Source organism: Prionailurus viverrinus, chromosome B1 (genome assembly GCF_022837055.1).
Source record: "Prionailurus viverrinus isolate Anna chromosome B1, UM_Priviv_1.0, whole genome shotgun sequence".
NCBI classification, from domain to species: domain Eukaryota; kingdom Metazoa; phylum Chordata; class Mammalia; order Carnivora; family Felidae; genus Prionailurus; species Prionailurus viverrinus.
Genome location: NC_062564.1, coordinates 38419497 through 38438705, shown reverse-complemented (window position 1 = coordinate 38438705; position 19209 = coordinate 38419497). Strand labels below are relative to the sequence as shown.

At 38.0% G+C, this 19209-nt stretch overlaps 1 protein-coding gene across 6 annotated transcripts in view; it reads left to right on the top strand.

Moving 5' to 3' along the window:
• The window catches only part of PSD3 (pleckstrin and Sec7 domain containing 3), a 789820-nt gene that overhangs the window by 715835 nt on the left and 54776 nt on the right, over window positions 1–19209 (top strand). For all 6 annotated transcript variants that reach the window (XM_047855372.1, XM_047855373.1, XM_047855375.1 and 3 more), the window contains 2 exons: window positions 1621–1778; window positions 4858–5002. In XM_047855372.1, the coding sequence (XP_047711328.1) occupies window positions 1621–1778; window positions 4858–5002 (303 nt within the window). The remainder of the gene's footprint in view (window positions 1–1620; window positions 1779–4857; window positions 5003–19209) is intronic.

The window sequence follows — 19209 nt, the reverse complement described above, 5'->3', positions numbered from 1 at the left end:
ATCATTTTGTTCGTGGTCTTTTATCCCCACTCCCCATTATTTATCTATTTCAGATTCCTATCTGGACTTAAGTGTAAGTTAAATCGAGTGGATGGTCAGCTATGCAGGGTTCTATTGTAGCATGATCCTAAGGCTGATGGGGACCTCTTCCTCTAGTTGATACCTCCCTGAGCAAATTTGTGAATCTTTGGAATGCTAAAAAGAAAAATCTCATTTAGAAAAGACAGGACCCTAAAACATAACTAGATTACAGCTTTCTGCGTTAATGGGAATTATAGAATAGATATATGTAAATATATTGTATTTAACTTAAGATTTCTTTTTATTTTCTTTCTTTCTTCATCATACTTCTGTAGATGACTGTCCATTGTCAACAGGAGTTCTTAATCTCTGAAGCTTAATAAAATACACTTGTTGCAATCTTAAAATAGAATCTACTCCCAAAGCCAAGAACACTCTGTATACACTGTATACACTGGCTAACTTGACAATAAATTATATTTTAAAAAATCATAAAATAAAGTATTCATAAGCTAAAAAGAAAAGAAATTTCATCATTTAATATTATAAATCTGGGTAATCTTTATACTCCAATTGGTATTTACTGTGTATTTGAGGTTTCCCTTACCTTTGTCTCTCATCACTGTCACTGACTGATCATTAAGGACAAACAGCTGCTGTTTATTTCTGACTCAGTTTTAATTAATAGCAATAGTACATTTGAATTGCTTGATTTGTGGCAGGGATGGGGGAAGGAAGTAGGAGGAATGAGAACGTGTAATTGGTTTTTTGGGAATGTAAAACCAGGCTGTGATAAGAGAATAGGCAATATCTTCCTTAAGGATTTGCTACTAATTAGGTGAGAAGGCTGTATGTTCTTGTGTGTTTTCTTTATAGAAGTGCAAGTTTTTTAGCATCATGTCTGACAATATATGCGAAGAGGGAAGAGGAGACCTTAAACACTAGAAAACATATCCTAAAACATTTTTGCAGTGTCTACTGTATTTAATTAATTTTGAGGTCCTTTTGTTATTCTATTGGACCTGGAAAAACTATAGACATAAAAATATGATATTAATAATCAAATTTGCTTTAAAGTCTTGTTATTCTACTAGTTGGGATTTTCTATTGTTAGTTTGGAGGGAAGCCATACAGAAAACCTTTATAAATTCTGTAGTGTATAATTCGTGCCCAAATATAAAATTGCATCTTCATATGGCACTTTCCTTTTTATATCTATAATAGGGTTAAGCCTTCTCCTGATTATTAAACTGATTTTCCCCTCTTTTCTTTCAAAGAACCGTTGGAGGAATCATTTTATTTTACTTTTGATTTTTCTTTTGATAATATTAGACTCAAAAAAAAGTAGGAAGAAAATATAGTATCTTTAGAGCTAAGAACACAATGGCAAGGTTTTCACCATCAGTAAAATTCTCTTGATGGGTACCTGAAGTAGCAAAGAGTTGTTTTTACACCATTTCACTTTTTCCATGCCTTCATGGATTTTCTAATTTGTTTTTCTTTTAGTTTTAGGGTTTTTTTTCTTATCATAAAAAAAGAAGATGAAATCTGAATATGATCTTGTCTTAGCTTTCTTTGTATCCATCTATCTATCTGTAGGATGAATATAAACCTGAAAAGGCCCTGTCTGAAGAGGATTTGAAAAACGCCGTGAGTGTGCATCATGCGCTGGCATCCAAGGCCATAGACTACGAGAAGAAGCCGAATGTACTTAAACTTAAAACTGCCGACTGGAGGGTCTTGCTTTTTCAAGCTCAGTATGTTTCACTGGTTTGATTTGGTTTGGCTTTTTAGTTTGCATAACACCACTTTATACCGAGAAATAGAATCAGGATCTTCAGGGGAAATTTTTCATGTTGGATTCAAAGTCATTAATTGGTTACACAAGAGGGACAAATGCCTAAGAAAACTAGAATCAGAAATAGAAACTCTAAGTTCAATTTTTTTGTGTTGCTATAAGGCAGCCCTGTGACTTTTAGTCAACCACAAACCATCTATAGAAGTTAATATTTTATGAATAAAATACAAGGGTTGTACAATGTAAGTTTTATCACACAGAGAGTAAAATAGACCTGGATTCAAATCACCATTTCCTAGCTCTTCGTCCTGGCATGTAATTTAACTTCTTTGAATCTTAGCTTGTCATTAGTGCAGATGATAATGTTTATTTCATAAGGTTCTAATGAGAATTACATGAGATCAAGTGTATATATAAAGTACTTCATACAGTGCCTGGCATATAGAAACTGTTCAATAAGTGTAGATTTCCATTTTGTTCCCTCTCTCTTCTTTCTCTTCCTGAGCTCTAATAGTCTGTGATTAAACTAGAGGAAAAAGATAAAATTATATTGTGGGCAAGAAATCGGGATGGATTTCCAGTTCAATAAGGGGTCCATGACAACTTTCACATTAGAAGTGGAGCCTTTCACACAGAGAATTCTGGATTTGTGACGCGAGAAACTTTGCATTTTCAGAACTGAGCCTCTACAAAAGGAATTTTTATAGGAGTACACACCATCAGTGTCTGTGACAGTGTTAATTCTTCATGCTTTGCACAGAACCTGAGCTTGACTTCAGAATCACTCCCAACACTACCAATTGACTGCATTTGGCATTGGAATTAAAATTTAACATCAAGATAGTGAACACAAGTATCTGCATACTTGTTGATCAAAGCAATGTAAGATCAAAAAAAGAAATAAGAACAGCAGCAAGTACTCTGGTGATTTGTGAATGTTGAATTTCCGGAGGTATGAAATTGCTGACATCAGGTGAGGAGGAAGTTGTAAGGAAATCCAAGTTTCACAGGATTTTTTTTTAGCATGGGAGTAAGACAGCTTTAACACCACAGAGGGACTCATAGCCAGATGTATAATTACAGCTCTTAGTCATCAGAGTCCTTCAAATTATTCTGTTCCCCAACATTCTTTAATGTAAAATACCAAGTATGATAACTAAGAAGTTCTAATTACTTCAGATAGAAGTGTTGCAGAAATCAATGAATTGAATTAACAGAGGCAAAGAAATCAGATTATAGAAACATATGGGGTGCAAAGAGGAATTGATACCTAGTGTGGTCTTAGGTTAGTGTGGTTTCTCAGAGTAATCCATAAAGGAAATGATTTTAGATGGGCTGACATTCTGTCTACCTTAATCTGTCCTGACTCATCCTCCCATTCATTTATAAATTCACAAATATTTATTGAGTGCTGCCAGTCAGTGCTGGTCTTTGCAAATATATGACATACAAGTTAAAAGTATATTAAAAGTTGAAAGTATGTTAATGAAATCAGATGATTTCTACATCCTTTCAGGTGGATTTTTAACATCCTTTTGGAAAGTTCTTTACATACCATTAATCTCACTAGTGTGAAGTACATAATTCAATAATTTTCAGCAAATTTGCAGAATTGTGCCACCATCACCACAATCCAGTTTGGAACACTTTCATCACCCCAAAGAGATCCTCCATGCCCATTTTGTAGTCACCCCCCATTTCACCACCAACCCTGGATACCACTAATCTCCTTTGTGTCTCTATGGTATTGCCTTTTCTGGATTTTTCATGTATGTGGAACATATAGTATGAAATGTATCTGGCTTTTTTCACCTACCATAAAGTTTTGGGGGTTCACCATGTTGTAACATGTATCTGCCCTTCATGCCTTTATTACCAAGTAGTATTCCACTGTATGGATATATATTACATTTTTCTTTTATTCATTCACGAGTTGACAGACATTTGGATTGTTTCCCCTTTTTGACTTTTATAAATAGTGCTGCTGTCACTCTCAACAATAGCCAAATTATGGAAAGAGCCTAAATGTCCATCAACTGATGAATGGATAAAGAAACTGTGGTTTATATACACAATGGAGTACTATGTGGCAATGAGAAAGAATGAAATATGGCCCTTTGTAGCAACGTGAACGGAACTGGAGAGTGTTATGCTAAGTGAAATAAGCCATACAGAGAAAGACAGATACCACATGTTTTAGCTCTTCTGTGGATCCTGAGAAACTTAACAGGAACCCATGGGGGAGGGGAAGGGAAAAAAAAAAGAGAGAGAGAGAGAGGTTAGAGTGGGAGAGAGCCAAAGCATAAGAGACTCTTAAAAACTGAGAACAAACTGAGGGTTGATGGGGGGTGGGAGGGAGGAGAGGGTGGGTGATGGGTATTAAAGACGGCATCTTTTGGGATGAGCACTGGGTGTTGTATGGAAACCAATTTGACAATAAATTTCATATATTTAATAAATAAATAAATAAATAGTGCTGCTGTGAACATTCACATGTAGATCTTTCTGTGCCTATATGTTTTTATTTCTCTTGGGTGTATTCCTAGGAATAGAACTGCTGGATTTTATGATAAATTTATATAGTTAACTTTTCAAGAAAACTGTCAAAGCTACTTTCCAAGTGGTTGTTTCCTTTTATATTCCTTTTAAATTCTATCAATTTGTTCCTCAGTTGGATTTTAAAATTGAATTATGTGATAGAAAGAGGAGCTAATTTTTAAATTAATGTTTGACTGAGTCTAGTATCAAACAAAGTAGGGGTTTAATATTTATTGTCGAGTGATTTTGCTTTTTTCCCCTTCTGTTTCCTTGAGGAATAATCACAGCCTTATATTGTAATGATCATCGGTTCCAGGGCCTTTTATTACTATGGTAATTGCTGTTGAAAATGTTTATCTCAGTGAAATTTTATCAAGGATCAATTACCAAGAAATATAAATGACTTTATGTAACATTTTAAATCAATAATGAGAAATGGGCAAGGTGTGATACACTTAGATAGAGAAATACCCTGATGTAAATTTATCTGTTTCTCATAGGAGTGCAGAGGAAATGCAAGGATGGATAAACAAAATTAATTGTGTTGCAGCTGTATTTTCTGCACCACCATTTCCAGCAGCCATTGGATCTCAGAAGAAGTTTAGTCGTCCACTTCTGCCTGCTACTACAACAAAATTGTCTCAGGTAAGTCATTTTGATAGTGCTTTGACTTTGGAAAAAAGCACTTTGTAAAATAATCCTACTAACATTTTCATTTCAATAATATTCCATATTTTGGCAGCAAGGATAAGACCTTGCCTTGGAAGATCTATTGCATAAACGAAGCAAAATGCAGTATACTGGGTTTTGCACTTCATATTGGAAGCTGGCACGTGGCTGACACATAGGACGCATACTATGAATACGTTTCTAAAATTTATATTAGTTTATTGCTCAGTCATACAGGCCTAGTTTTTTTGTTTTTAATTTTTTTAAGTGAAATATATAGTTGGCACACAATGTTACATTAATTTCACATGTACAACATAGCTCTGCCTACCATGAGCATTACCCTTACATTATTACAGTAACATTGACTATATGCTTATGCTGTACTTTTCACCCTTGTAACTTACTCATTCTATAACTAGAAGCCTATTCCTCCTACTCTACTTCACCCATTTTGCCCATCCTCCCCCCCCCCTTGCCCTCTAGGAACCATTAGTTCTCTGTATTTATGGGTCAGTCTCTGCTTTCGCTTATTTGTTTGTTTATTCGTTTGTTTTGTTTTTTAGATTCCACATATAAGCGAAAGTATGTGGTATTTGTCTTTTTCTGTCTTGACTCATTTCATGTAGCGTTATACCTTCTATACACCATGGATGTTGCAAATGGCAGGCTTAGTTTTTTGGTTTTGTTTGTACTGACTCATATTTTTTAAATGAGTAGCTACTGCCAGACATCCTGGCTTGAAAACAAGCTTTTTATTCATGTATTTGTTTTTTCATTTTACTGAGCTCTTCCCATATCCCAGGCTATATTTGATGCTGGGTATATAAGAATATTCCCAGGGATCCACTATTCACAGTACATTGGGGCAGAGACTTCCCTAACTCTCAGGGAGGAGCTAAGTGGGCCATGTGGGTTTTTCTAGCTAATCAAGATCATGTATAGTAGAACTGTGTTCCAAATGTAGTCCCATAAGTTTCTCTTCTGTTGTCAGATTGATCTCTCTAAAGATCATATTTTATTGTATTCCTGTCTTACTTAAAACTCTGTTCTAAGGACATTGTGTACAGGTCAGTTTTGCCAATTTTAAACCTGTCTGTGTTGCCTGTATTCTCACTGACTAGTTAAGGATTTTGGAAGCTAGTTTGATGTCCTTGTGAATTTCTTATTGGTGCAATAATAGAAATAGTTTCATCTGGCTCTAATCAACCAGGGCTTGATATGAACTGGCTCCTCTACATACCTGATATCATGGATTATCAATGATATATGTATTTAATAAATATGTATTATGTGCCTATTATACCTCAGAGACTATTTTAGGCTCTGGAGACAGAAAGACAAATGAAACCCAGACACTCTCTGGATACAAAATATGCAAGTAATTGTAATAGAGTTTGACTAGAGTACAGGAAGTATAAGTCCAGAGTGCTGTGGGAGTATAAGAAGGGACATTTAGCCTCTGGCCTTGTAGGTGGAAGAGGCATTGTGGTATCTAATTTTAAACTTAAAGGATGAATAGCAGTTAGGCGTGGTGTCAGAAGAGAAAATCCCAGAAGAGGATCAAAAATGCTTAGAGGAGAAAGCACTGAGATACATAACATATAAATTATCAACTGTGACTTGAGCACAAAATACTGAGAAAAGGCAAGATACATTCCTCTGTGGAGAAGTAAGCAGAGGCCAAATAATGAAAGGTCTTGTCATGTGTAAGATTTTGGACGCTTCACTGGTTCCCCAGCATCCTTAGGATAACAGTTTAAGCAAGCAAGCACTTTTATCAAAATAAAATCTCTTATTTTAAACAAATGCCTTACACTGGAGGCATTCTAAAAATAGAATGCATAAAATTCTTAATCTTTCCTTATTTTGAGCATAAATCCAGAGAACCAAAAACAAAAACAAAAAACCCACCCCTGTTTATGTAATTGATCAAAATGATGGAGTTAAGATTTTAAATAAGGCAATAACCAAAAAGAAGTGTGCTCCTATGTCACATAAGATGACCAGGTCGTTTCAGGAATCTAATTTCTTTGTTAAAAAAGATGTTTTCTTTTCCACAAATAAATCACCAAGCTTTTATGGGCCTAAATGAGGACTATGTTCTAGAATGTTTTTAAGATTTTTTAAAGGTTCTTTCACTAGCTCTGTGTTTTTTGTCCAGGTCATTGTGTTTGTTTACTAAAAATGAAAAAGATGTTTTGCCTTTGAGAGTAATAGGACAATTTAAAAACAAATATGTAAAATCAAGCATGCGATAAATAATAGTTTAGAAAAAGGGAGAGAAGTTAGTTCATACCCTCCACATCAAATAGAGACTCTTGTGGGATATCTTTGGAGGAGCCTTAGTGCACTTTGAGTAAATCCTGGAATATGTGCACCCACAAGCTTTCCGGTATCTTGTAGACTAGTCCTCAAGTTTAGCCCTGGCATTTTGCCCTGGTGTTGCCAACCTTAACACTACTGCCTTTATAGCCTGGATAGTTCTTTGTTGTGGGGACCATCCTTTGAATTTTTGTTTAGCAATATCCCTAGCCTATACCCACTAGATGCTAGTATCATCCCCCTAGTTGTGACAACCAAAAATGTCTCCAGACATTGCCAAATGTCCTGTAGGGTTAAAACCTACCCCACTGCTACTCACTGTTATTGAGAACCACTGCTTGAGCCCAGCTATCTTTCCTTTTTCTCCATACACCCACAACCTGGCTATGACTGCCCTAAATGCCAGAAACACTTGGATAATTTTAGTTTACAAAATACATGTATAACAATGTGAGTATCCTGCTGGACAAAAAATTAAATAGTGTTAGGAAAAAACTAAACATTCAATTAAAACATTGTTTGGTGCTTTTAGAGACACACTGTTCATCATCACCTGGTCATTTGTAAACTTTTATTTAAATTATTCTTGTCTGGGGGCGCCTGGGTGGCGCAGTCGGTTAAGCGTCTGACTTCAGCCAGGTCACGATCTCGCGGTCCGTGAGTTCGAGCCCCGCGTCAGGCTCTGGGCTGATGGCTCAGAGCCTGGAGCCTGTTTCCGATTCTGTGTCTCCCTCTCTCTCTGCCCCTCCCCCGTTCATGCTCTGTCTCTCTCTGTCCCAAAAAAAATAAATGTTGAAAAAAAAAATAAATTATTCTTGTCTTCTATCCAAACCATATTAGCCTTCATTATTAAAATTGATCATCAGTACAGTGTGGTTCTCTGCACAACTCTGCTGTGTAGGAGTTATCTTCTTTAGTTGTTTTCATGGCAGTGTTGCCAAAGCATATTTTTCTTCTTTTGGAGGCAGAGGAACAAGTTTGAATATTTAAGTTTCATTTCTCCTTCTGGTATAACTAGTACTCTAAACTTAGGATTTCATGGTCAGCCCTCTTCAGGATCTGTTCAGGACCTCCTTTTATACTCATCAAAGTAGTCATTTTCAGGCTTTAATATACACAATAATGATCTGGGGACTTGTTGAAAGTGCACATATCCCAGCCCCCCTACCCCAGGCTGGTAAGGTCTGGGTCAGGGTCCCAGGCACATGAATGTTTTAAGACACAGCAGGTGTCCAGCCTGTGAACAATGAAGATCATACTTAGAGGCACTGCACTGTACTCCCTACAATCCCTCCCCTCCCCTTCACTACTTAGCTGGAGATGTGTGAAACTGAACTGGGCCCTTGGGCTCGCTCAGCAATAGAAATTGACAAGAGGCTAAATGGGAATTTCCAGCAAGGCTTTATTGGAGCTTATGCTTAAGCATAGGGAAGCAGCACAAAGAAGTGTCCTCAGGCTGACCCCCCACCCCAAGGCAAGGTCAGGGAGAGTTTTTATCAGAAACTTGGGTGGGGAAAGGGTAATGTCAAAGCATAGAGGCAGGGAGTTGCGGCAAGATGGCGGCTTAGGAGGACGCTGGGCTCACCGCACGTCCTGCTGATCACTTAGATTCCGTCTACACCTGCCTAAATAACCCAGAAAACCGCCAGAGGATTAGCAGAACAGAGTCGCCGGAGCCAAACGCAGACGAGAGGCCCACGGAAGAGGGTAGGAAGGGCGGCGAGGCGGTGCGCGCTCCACGGACTGGCGGGAGGGAGCCGGGGCGGAGGGGCGGCTCGCCAGCCAAGCAGAGTCCCCGAGTCTGGCTTGCAAAAGCGGAGGGGCCGGGCGGACTGTGTTCCGACAGCAAGCGCGACTTAGCGTCTGGGAGGTCATAAATTAACAGCTCTGCTCGGAAAGCGGGAAGGCTGGAGGACAAAGGGAGGGAGAGCTGCTGAGCCCCCTGACAACAGAGCTCAGTTTGGTGGGGAACAAAGGCGCTCGCCAGCGCCATTTCCCCCGCCCATCCCCCAGCCGAAATCCCAAAGGGAACCGGTTCCTGCCAGGGAACTTGCTCGCTCCGAGCAAACACCCAACTCTGCGCTTCAGCGGAGCCAAACCTCCGGCAGCGGATCTGACTCCCTCCCACTGCCACAGGGCCCCTCCTGAAGTGGATCACCTAAGGAGAAGCGATCTAAGCCTGCCCCTCCTGCCCCCGAGCACCTTGCCTACCCACCCCAGCTAATACGCCAGATCCCCAGCATCACAAGCCTGGCAGGGTGCAAGTATCCCAGACGAGCCACACCACCCCACAGTGAATCCCGCCCCTAGGAGAGGGGAAGAGAAGGCACACACCAGTCTGACTGTGGCCCCAGCGGTGGGCTGCGGGCAGACATCAGGTCTGACTGCGGCCCCGCCCACCAACTCCAGTTATACACCACAGCACAGGGGAAGTGCCCTGCAGGTCCTCACCACGCCAGGGACTATCCAAAATGACCAAGCGGAAGAATTCCCCTCAGAAGAATCTCCAGGAAATAACAACAGCTAATGAGCTGATCAAAAAGGATTTAAATAATATAACAGAAAGTGAATTTAGAATAATAGTCATAAAATTAATCGCTGGGCTTGAAAACAGTATACAGGACAGCAGAGAATCTCTTGCTACAGAGATCAAGGGACTAAGGAACAGTCACAAGGAGCTGAAAAACGCTTTAAACGAAATGCATAACAAAATGGAAACCACCACAGCTCGGCTTGAAGAGGCAGAGGAGAGAATAGGTGAACTAGAAGATAAAGTTATGGAAAAAGAGGAAGCTGAGAAAAAGAGAGATAAAAAAATCCAGGAGTATGAGGGGAAAATTAGAGAATTAAGTGATACACTAAAAAGAAATAATATACGCATAATTGGTATCCCAGAGGAGGAAGAGAGAGGGAAAGGTGCTGAAGGGGTACTTGAAGAAATCATAGCTGAGAACTTCCCTGAACTGGGGAAGGAAAAAGGCATTGAAATCCAAGAGGCACAGAGAACTCCCTTCAGACGTAACTTGAATCGATCCTCTGCACGACATATCATAGTGAAACTGGCAAAATACAACGATAAAGAGAAAATTCTGAAAGCAGCAAGGGGTAAACGTGCCCTCACATATAAAGGGAGACCTATAAGACTCGTGACTGATCTCTCTTTTGAAACTTGGCAGGCCAGAAAGAATTGGCACGAGATTTTCAGGGTGCTAGACAGAAAAATTATGCAGCCAAGAATCCTTTATCCAGCAAGTCTGTCATTTAGAATAGAAGGAGAGATAAAGGTCTTCCCAAACAAACAAAAACTGAAGGAATTTGTCACCACTAAACCAGCCCTACAAGAGATCCTAAGGGGGACCCTGTGAGACAAAGTCCCAGAGACATCACTACAAGCATAAAACATACATACATCACAATGACTCTAAACCCGTATCTTTCTATAATAACACTGAATGTAAATGGATTAAATGCGCCAACCAAAAGACATAGGGTATCAGAATGGATAAAAAAACAAGACCCATCTATTTGCTGTCTACAAGAGACTCATTTTAGACCTGAGGACACCTTTAGATTGAGAGTGAGGGGATGGAGAACTATTTATCATGCGACTGGAAGCCAAAAGAAAGCTGGAGTAGCCATACTTCTATCAGACAAACTAGACTTTAAAGGCTGTAACAAGAGATGAAGAAGGACATTATATAATAGTTACAGGGTCTATCCATCAGGAAGAGCTAACACTTATAAATGTCTATGCACCGAATACCAGAGCCCCCAAATATATAAAACAATTACTCATAAACATAAGCAACCTTATTGATAAGAATGTGGTAATTGCAGGGAACTTTAATACACCACTTACAGAAATGGATAGATCATCTAGACACACGGTCAATAAAGAAACAAGGGCCCTGAATGAGACATTGGATCAGATGGACTTGACAGATATATTTAGAACTCTGCATCCCAAAGCAACAGAATATACTTTCTTCTCGAGTGCACATGGAACATTCTCCAAAATAGATCATATACTGGGTCACAAAACAGCCCTTCATAAGTTTACAAGAATTGAAATTATACCATGCTTACTTTCAGACCACAATGCTATGAAGCTTGAAATCATCCACAGAAAAAAGTCTGGAAAACCTCCAAAAGCATGGAGGTTAAAGAACACCCTACTAACGAATGAGTGGGTCAACCAGGCAATTAGAGAAGAAATTAAAAAATATATGGAAACAAACGAAAATGAAAATACAACAATCCAAATGCTTTGGGACGCAGCAAAGGCAGTCCTGAGAGGAAAATACATTGCAATCCAGGCCTATCTCAAGAAACAAGAAAAATCCCAAATACAAAATCTAACAGCACACCTAAAGGAACTAGAAGCAGAACAGCAAAGGCAGCCTAAGCCCAGCAGAAGAAGAGAAATAATAAAGATCAGAGCAGAAATAAACAATATAGAAACTAAAAAAACTGTAGAGCAGATCAACGAAACCAAGAGTTGGTTTTTTGAAAAAATAAACAAAATTGACAAACCTCTAGCCAGGCTTCTCAAAAAGAAAAGGGAGATGACCCAAATAGATAAAATCATGAATGAAAATGGAATGATTACAACCAATCCCTCAGAGATACAAACAATTATCAGGGAATACTATGAAAAATTATATGCCAACAAATTGGACAACCTGGAAGAAATGGACAAATTCCTGAACACCCACACTCTTCCAAAACTCAATCAGGAGGAAATAGAAAGCTTGAACAGACCCATAACCAGCGAAGAAATTGAATCGGTTATCAAAAATCTCCCAACAAATAAGAGTCCAGGACCAGATGGCTTCCCAGGGGAGTTCTACCAGACGTTTAAAGCAGAGATAATACCTATCCTTCTCAAGCTATTCCAAGAAATAGAAAGGGAAGGAAAACTTCCAGACTCATTCTATGAAGCCAGTATTACTTTGATTCCTAAACCAGACAGAGACCCAGTAAAAAAAGAGAACTACAGGCCAATATCCCTGATGAATATGGATGCAAAAATTCTCAATAAGATACTAGCAAATCGAATTCAACGGCATATAAAAGGAATTATTCACCATGATCAAGTGGGATTCATTCCTGGGATGCAGGGCTGGTTCAACATTCACAAATCAATCAACGTGATACATCACATTAACAAAAAAAGAGAGAAGAACCATATGATCCTGTCAATCGATGCAGAAAAGGCCTTCGACAAAATCCAGCACCCTTTCTTAATAAAAACCCTTGAGAAAGTCGGGATAGAAGGAACATACTTAAAGATCATAAAAGCCATTTATGAAAAGCCCACAGCTAACATCATCCTCAACGGGGAAAAACTGAGAGCTTTTTCCCTGAGATCAGGAACACGACAAGGATACCCACTCTCACCGCTGCTGTTTAACATAGTGCTGGAAGTTCTAGCATCAGCAATCAGACAACAAAAGGAAATCAAAGGCATCCAAATTGGCAAAGATGAAGTCAAGCTTTCGCTTTTTGCAGATGACATGATATTATACATGGAAAATCCGATAGACTCCACCAAAAGTCTGCTAGAACTGATACAGGAATTCAGCAAAGTTGCAGGATACAAAATCAATGTACAGAAATCAGTTGCATTCTTATACACTAACAATGAAGCAACAGAAAGACAAATAAAGAAACTGATCCCATTCACAATTGCACCAAGAAGCATAAAATACCTAGGAATAAATCTAACCAAAGATGTAAAGGATCTGTATGCTGAAAACTATAGAAAGCTTATGAAGGAAATTGAAGAAGATTTAAAGAAATGGAAAGACATTCCATGCTCATGGATTGGAAGAATAAATATTGTCAAAATGTCAATACTACCCAAAGCTATCTACACATTCAATGCAATCCCAATCAAAATTGCACCAGCATTCTTCTCGAAACTAGAACAAGCAATCCTAAAATTCATATGGAACCACAAAAGGCCCCGAATAGCCAAAGGAATTTTGAAGAAGACCAAAGCAGGAGGCATCACAATCCCAGACTTTAGCCTCTACTACAAAGCTGTCATCATCAAGACAGCATGGTATTGGCACCAAAACAGACACATAGACCAATGGAATAGAATAGAAACCCCAGAACTAGACCCACAAACGTATGGCCAACTCATCTTTGACAAAGCAGGAAAGAACATCCAATGGAAAAAAGACAGCCTCTTTAACAAATGGTGCTGGGAGAACTGGACAGCAACATGCAGAAGGTTGAAACTAGACCACTTTCTCACACCATTCACAAAAATAAACTCAAAATGGATAAAGGACCTAAATGTGAGACAGGAAACCATCAAAACCTTAGAGGAGAAAGCAGGAAAAGACCTCTCTGACCTCAGCCGTAGCAATCTCTTACTTGACACATCCCCAAAGGCAAGGGAATTAAAAGCAAAAGTGAATTACTGGGACCTTATGAAGATAAAAAGCTTCTGCACAGCAAAGGAAACAACCAACAAAACGAAAAGGCAACCAACGGAATGGGAAAAGATATTTGCAAATGACATATCGGACAAAGGGCTAGCATCCAAAATCAATAAAGAGCTCACCAAACTCCACACCCGAAAAACAAATAACCCAGTGAAGAAATGGGCAGAAAACATGAATAGACACTTCTCTAAAGAAGACATCCGGATGGCCAACAGGCACATGAAAAGATGTTCAGCGTCGCTCCTTATCAGGGAAATACAAATCAAAACCACACTCAGGTATCACCTCACGCCAGTCAGAGTGGCCAAAATGAACAAATCAGGAGACTATAGATGCTGGAGAGGATGTGGAGAAACGGGAACCCTCTTGCACTGTTGGTGGGAATGCAAATTGGTGCAGCCGCTCTGGAAAGCAGTGTGGAGGTTCCTCAGAAAATTAAAAATAGACCTACCCTATGACCCAGCAATAGCACTGCTAGGAATTTATCCAAGGGATACAGGAGCACTGATGCATAGGGCCACTTGTACCCCAATGTTCATAGCAGCACTCTCAACAATAGCCAAATTATGGAAAGAGCCTAAATGTCCATCAACTGATGAATGGATAAAGAAATTGTGGTTTATATACACAATGGAGTACTACGTGGCAATGAGAAAAAATGAAATATGGCCTTTTGTAGCAACGTGGATGGAACTGGAGAGTGTGATGCTAAGTGAAATAAGCCATACAGAGAAAGACAGATACCATATGGTTTCACTCTTATGTGGATCCTGAGAAACTTAACAGGAACCCATGGGGGAGGGGAAGGAAAAAAAAAAAAAAAAAAGAGGTTAGAGTGGGAGAGAGCCAAAGCATAAGAGACTGTTAAAAACTGAGAACAAACTGAGGGTTGATGGGGGGTGGGAGGGAGGAGAGGGTGGTTGATGGGTATTGAGGAGGGCACCTTTTGGGATGAGCACTGGGTGTTGTACGGAAACCAATTTGTCAATAAATTTCAGAAAAAAAATAAAAATAAAAAAAATAAATCAGAAAAAAAAATAAATAAATAAAATTAATTAATTAATTAATTAAATAAATGTAAAGTCAAAAAAAAAAATAATAATTCCAAAGCTCAACATTGTTACTGTAAATTATAGAAGGATGAGTTAAAGAATAAATATATTAACTATATACAGAATGAAGAAATATTACTGTTAATATTATATCCTTGGTCCTAAATGGCATTGTAGAATTAGGACATAATAGAGAAATAAAATAATCTATAAAAGAAACAGAAAAGGGAAGAAATTAATGAATTTTCAATACCACTATAGGTATGATCTTCATGTAGCTTCTATTACTTTTTTTACTTAATAAGCAAAATAAAAATCCTTGTTGTATCCCAAAAAAAAAAAAAAAAAAAAGCATAGAGGCAGGGGTCTAAAATGCCATGTGTCTTCATACATCGCATGTCTAATTAACATGTTAAATCTCCACCCCTGGATATGACTTTTAGTATTATAATGAGAGAAGAAGTCAGTGAAAGTTCAGCACTGGGGTCCATCTTGGTGCAGACTGGTTTGGTCTGGTCTTCACCAGTCATGGTAGTAAATATGTTCCTTTCAGTAAGCATCCTCCCTCACATTCCTGCAAGGTGTGCTACTCAAGAGACATAGAGTTTTAACTTTTGTGTTTTCTCCTTATGAAGAAGATAAGGAATGCTAGATTTCTCAGTCAGGTTAGGAAACCTGAGTCCAATTCCTGCTCTGTCTCACCGATACCTCATGAAATTACCATTTCCTGATATCTAGTTCTGTTTTCTTAGAATTTCAGCCATTCTCCTGTAAAGATCTGAATCAATGATCAATGATTATTTGAGTCAATAGTCAGTGATTAGTTTGATCACTGAATGTTAACTGTTGAGGGCCAGGCCTTGGAAACAAAGGAAAGCCCTGTTCTTGTTTCTCACCCCTCATTTTACCCTGTAGTTTGACCATTAGGGCAGTAATGCCCAGGGCCAGATGAGTGCGGCAGAGTTCATTCGTAAACTGGCTTCTGAACACAGAGGGCAAGGAGAGACTGAGGAAAAAAGTAGACCTCTTCACATTGGTAGGTAGTAGTTTTAATAAGCAAGAGAACTTACTTAAGAAACCTGTGTTGGGTGGCACAAGATGAGTAGATCTTTGCACACATCTGTTGGTATCATAATCTATATAGAGCCTTAATTGAGCTCAATCATGTATACCATTCGGATGGTCTCAAAAACACATTACTATTTGAAGACCATGTCCTTGGGGCAGCTTATAGATCAGGGAAATAAGTGAAATGCACATTCCATGAATGGGAAGGAGGTGAGGAGCCTCCAGCTGCCCACGTCCAGCTTGCCTGTCAGGCAGGGTTGCATTCTCTCAGTGACCTCCACCAACAGGCATTAGGGGCAGTGGGATTTCAGAGGAGGAAGTCATCCTTGTAATTGTGTCCCATACTGGCCAGAACCACATCCTTCCTATCCCACTCCATTTCATACTTTAGTCACAAATCCAGTTATTTTCATACCCTACCCACATCCATTAATTCTGGCGTTTGTCATCTTTCACTTAGATCACTGGTCTCTGAACTTTTTTGATCATTCACTTTATTAATACTAAATATTTGAGCAGATATCCTCCAATATATGATTATATTTTTATAAAATATACTACATGTTCTATTATCAATACAACATGAAAAACTGCTGAACATCATTAGTCATTAGGAAAATTCAAATCAACCAGTAGGTATCATTTTACACTCATTAGGGCTGCCATAATTCAAAAAAAATCTTCTAAGGAAACTAATGTTATGGTGAAGGTATGGAGAAATTGCAACTTTGATATGTTGCTGATACGAATATACTATGAATGCAGGTACTTGGGGAAACAGTTTGATGGTTTATCAAATAATTAAACATAGGGTTAAATGAAAACATACACCCCATAAAACCTTTCACACAAATGTCCATTGCTGCATTATTCATAACAGCCAAAGGTGTAAATGGCTGTCAGCTAATGAATAGATAAATAAAATGTGATATATCCATACAATGGGATAGTATTCAGTTGTAAAAAAAAAAAAAAAAAAAAAAAAAAAACAAAAAAACAATGAAACCAGTCACAGAAGAAACATATTGTTGATTCCATTCCAAAAAGACACTTTTAGGGGAACTAAAATGTCATAAAATTAAATTGTAGTGATGGTTGCCCCACCCCATGACTATACTAAAAAACATTAAATTATACACTTTAAATGGGTGAATTGTGTGGTATGTGAATTATATCCCAATGCTGATTTTTAAAATTCTTTCCAGTGGATGATCTTGCCTGGGTTGCACACACTCCACTTTGGAAAATTCTTGCAAACTATTCACATAACCACTTAATATTGCTCTTCTTCCAATCTTGCTTTTCTCCAATCCATCCTTCACAGTTGCAGCTAAAATATGACTCATGTAATTACGGTCATTTAATGTTAATTGACTCACTTTAGCCAACAAGGTGTGGTCTAAACTCCTTGGCATCACCTTAAATGGTAACTACACTGTTTTGTATTCATTTCTTAAAGGTCTCTACTTAACATATTTTAAGTAATCAACAGTTAAATCATTTTGAAGTTATGCAGCAGCTCACTACACTGTTTAAAGTCTTTAAATCTTTTAAACATGAAATCTTTCTGATAGTGCCTTCAATAATACCTCAAACTGACTCAAGGCAGATGTTCTTTATTCTAAATTCCATACATCTTGGGTTTTATAAGGCTGAAGTATTTAGCAATTTGACCTGTAAATTTCTTAGAAGATTCCTAGAAATGTCATTACTTTCTAAATCATCTATCAGCTTTAGAACAGCACAAAGGAAACACTCTTGAGTCCTCCCCTCTATGTCTCCCCCACTTTTTTTAAATCATTTAATCAGCTACTCTTGACTGAAGAACCTATATATCAAGTACTGTATTAGGTATGTGGACATTATAAAAATAGCTAAGATGATGGTCTTGGCTCTTAGCTAATGAGAACTTAAAGAATCTATCAGAATTATTCCAGTACTATACAAAAATTATGCCATATACTGTTTTCTCTGCTTAGTACTAAACACTGGAGGATTTGAGGAAAGGGGGAAAAATGACCCTTTCTGCCTTCAAAGAGCTTATAATCAGTAAAGAAGATAAAATTTACACAGAAGTCAGAGTATATTTTGTAATAAGTATGTAGCATAGACGTTTTTAAGTGCTATAGTAGTGCACAAGTGGAAGACATTGTGATACCTGGAATAACACTGGTTTTGAGTAAATATCAAATTTTGGCAAGGGTATAGAACAATGTGAATTTCAAGCCTACAATGAGAATGTAAACTGGTAGAAACACTTTAAAAAACAAGTTAATGTCACCTTAAAGATGTGCATATTCTAAACCCCAAAAATCTACCTCTTGGTGATTGTACTGTAGGACAATTCTTTCCCATATTCACTAGGCAGCATGTTCAATGTAGTATCATTTATAATAGCCTCAAGAAATCTGAAAACAACCTAAGCATCCTTCAATGAAATTGTAGAATGTCCTACAATGGAACAGTATACTTTGAGGAACTAGAGCACATATGTGAATAAATCTTAAAAACCTGTTGAATGAAAAGACAATCATAAAGGAAGCCTTACAAACTATAAAAACCTGTAGAACATACTATTTCTATGGAGTCTTCTATTTGTATAGGAGTAGCATAGAAAAAGATGAGATGAGTAGATAAATAAATGCAGGGAGTTTCAAATGATTTCTTATTTTTTTCTTAAACCAGCTGTTAGATAAATGAGCATTTTTTACATATCATTCAATATGACTTTTTGTATATCTGAAACATTTTATTAAACAAAGAAAAATGCATCATGTTTTTATTTTTTGAAGCGGTCTGATCACCCAATATCTTTTGTCAAACATTCTATTAAATAATTTACATGTTTCAGTAAATACACAAAAGAAATTACTTTGAAAGGAAAAAGCTATTGATACATTCTTCTTAGTTCTGGCTGCTATAAAAAATACCATGGACTGGTTGGCTTAAATGACAGAAACGTTTTTCTCACAGTTCTGGAGACCAGAAGCCCTAGATCAAGGTGGCAGCAGCATTGGGGGCTGGTGTGGGCTCTCCCTTTGGGTTGCAGATGGCCCTCTTTCTTCTACATTCTCACATGGTCTTTTTCAGAGTTTGTGCCCAGAGAGAGAATGTGCTCTGTGATGTCTCTTCTTCTAAGAACACTAATCCTATCAGGTCAGGGCCCTATCTTTAGGACCTCATTTGCCCTCAGTTACTTCCTAGAAGCTCCATCTACAAAGATAGCCACACTAGGTTTCAACATAGGAATTTTGAAGGGACACAAGCATTCAAGTCCATA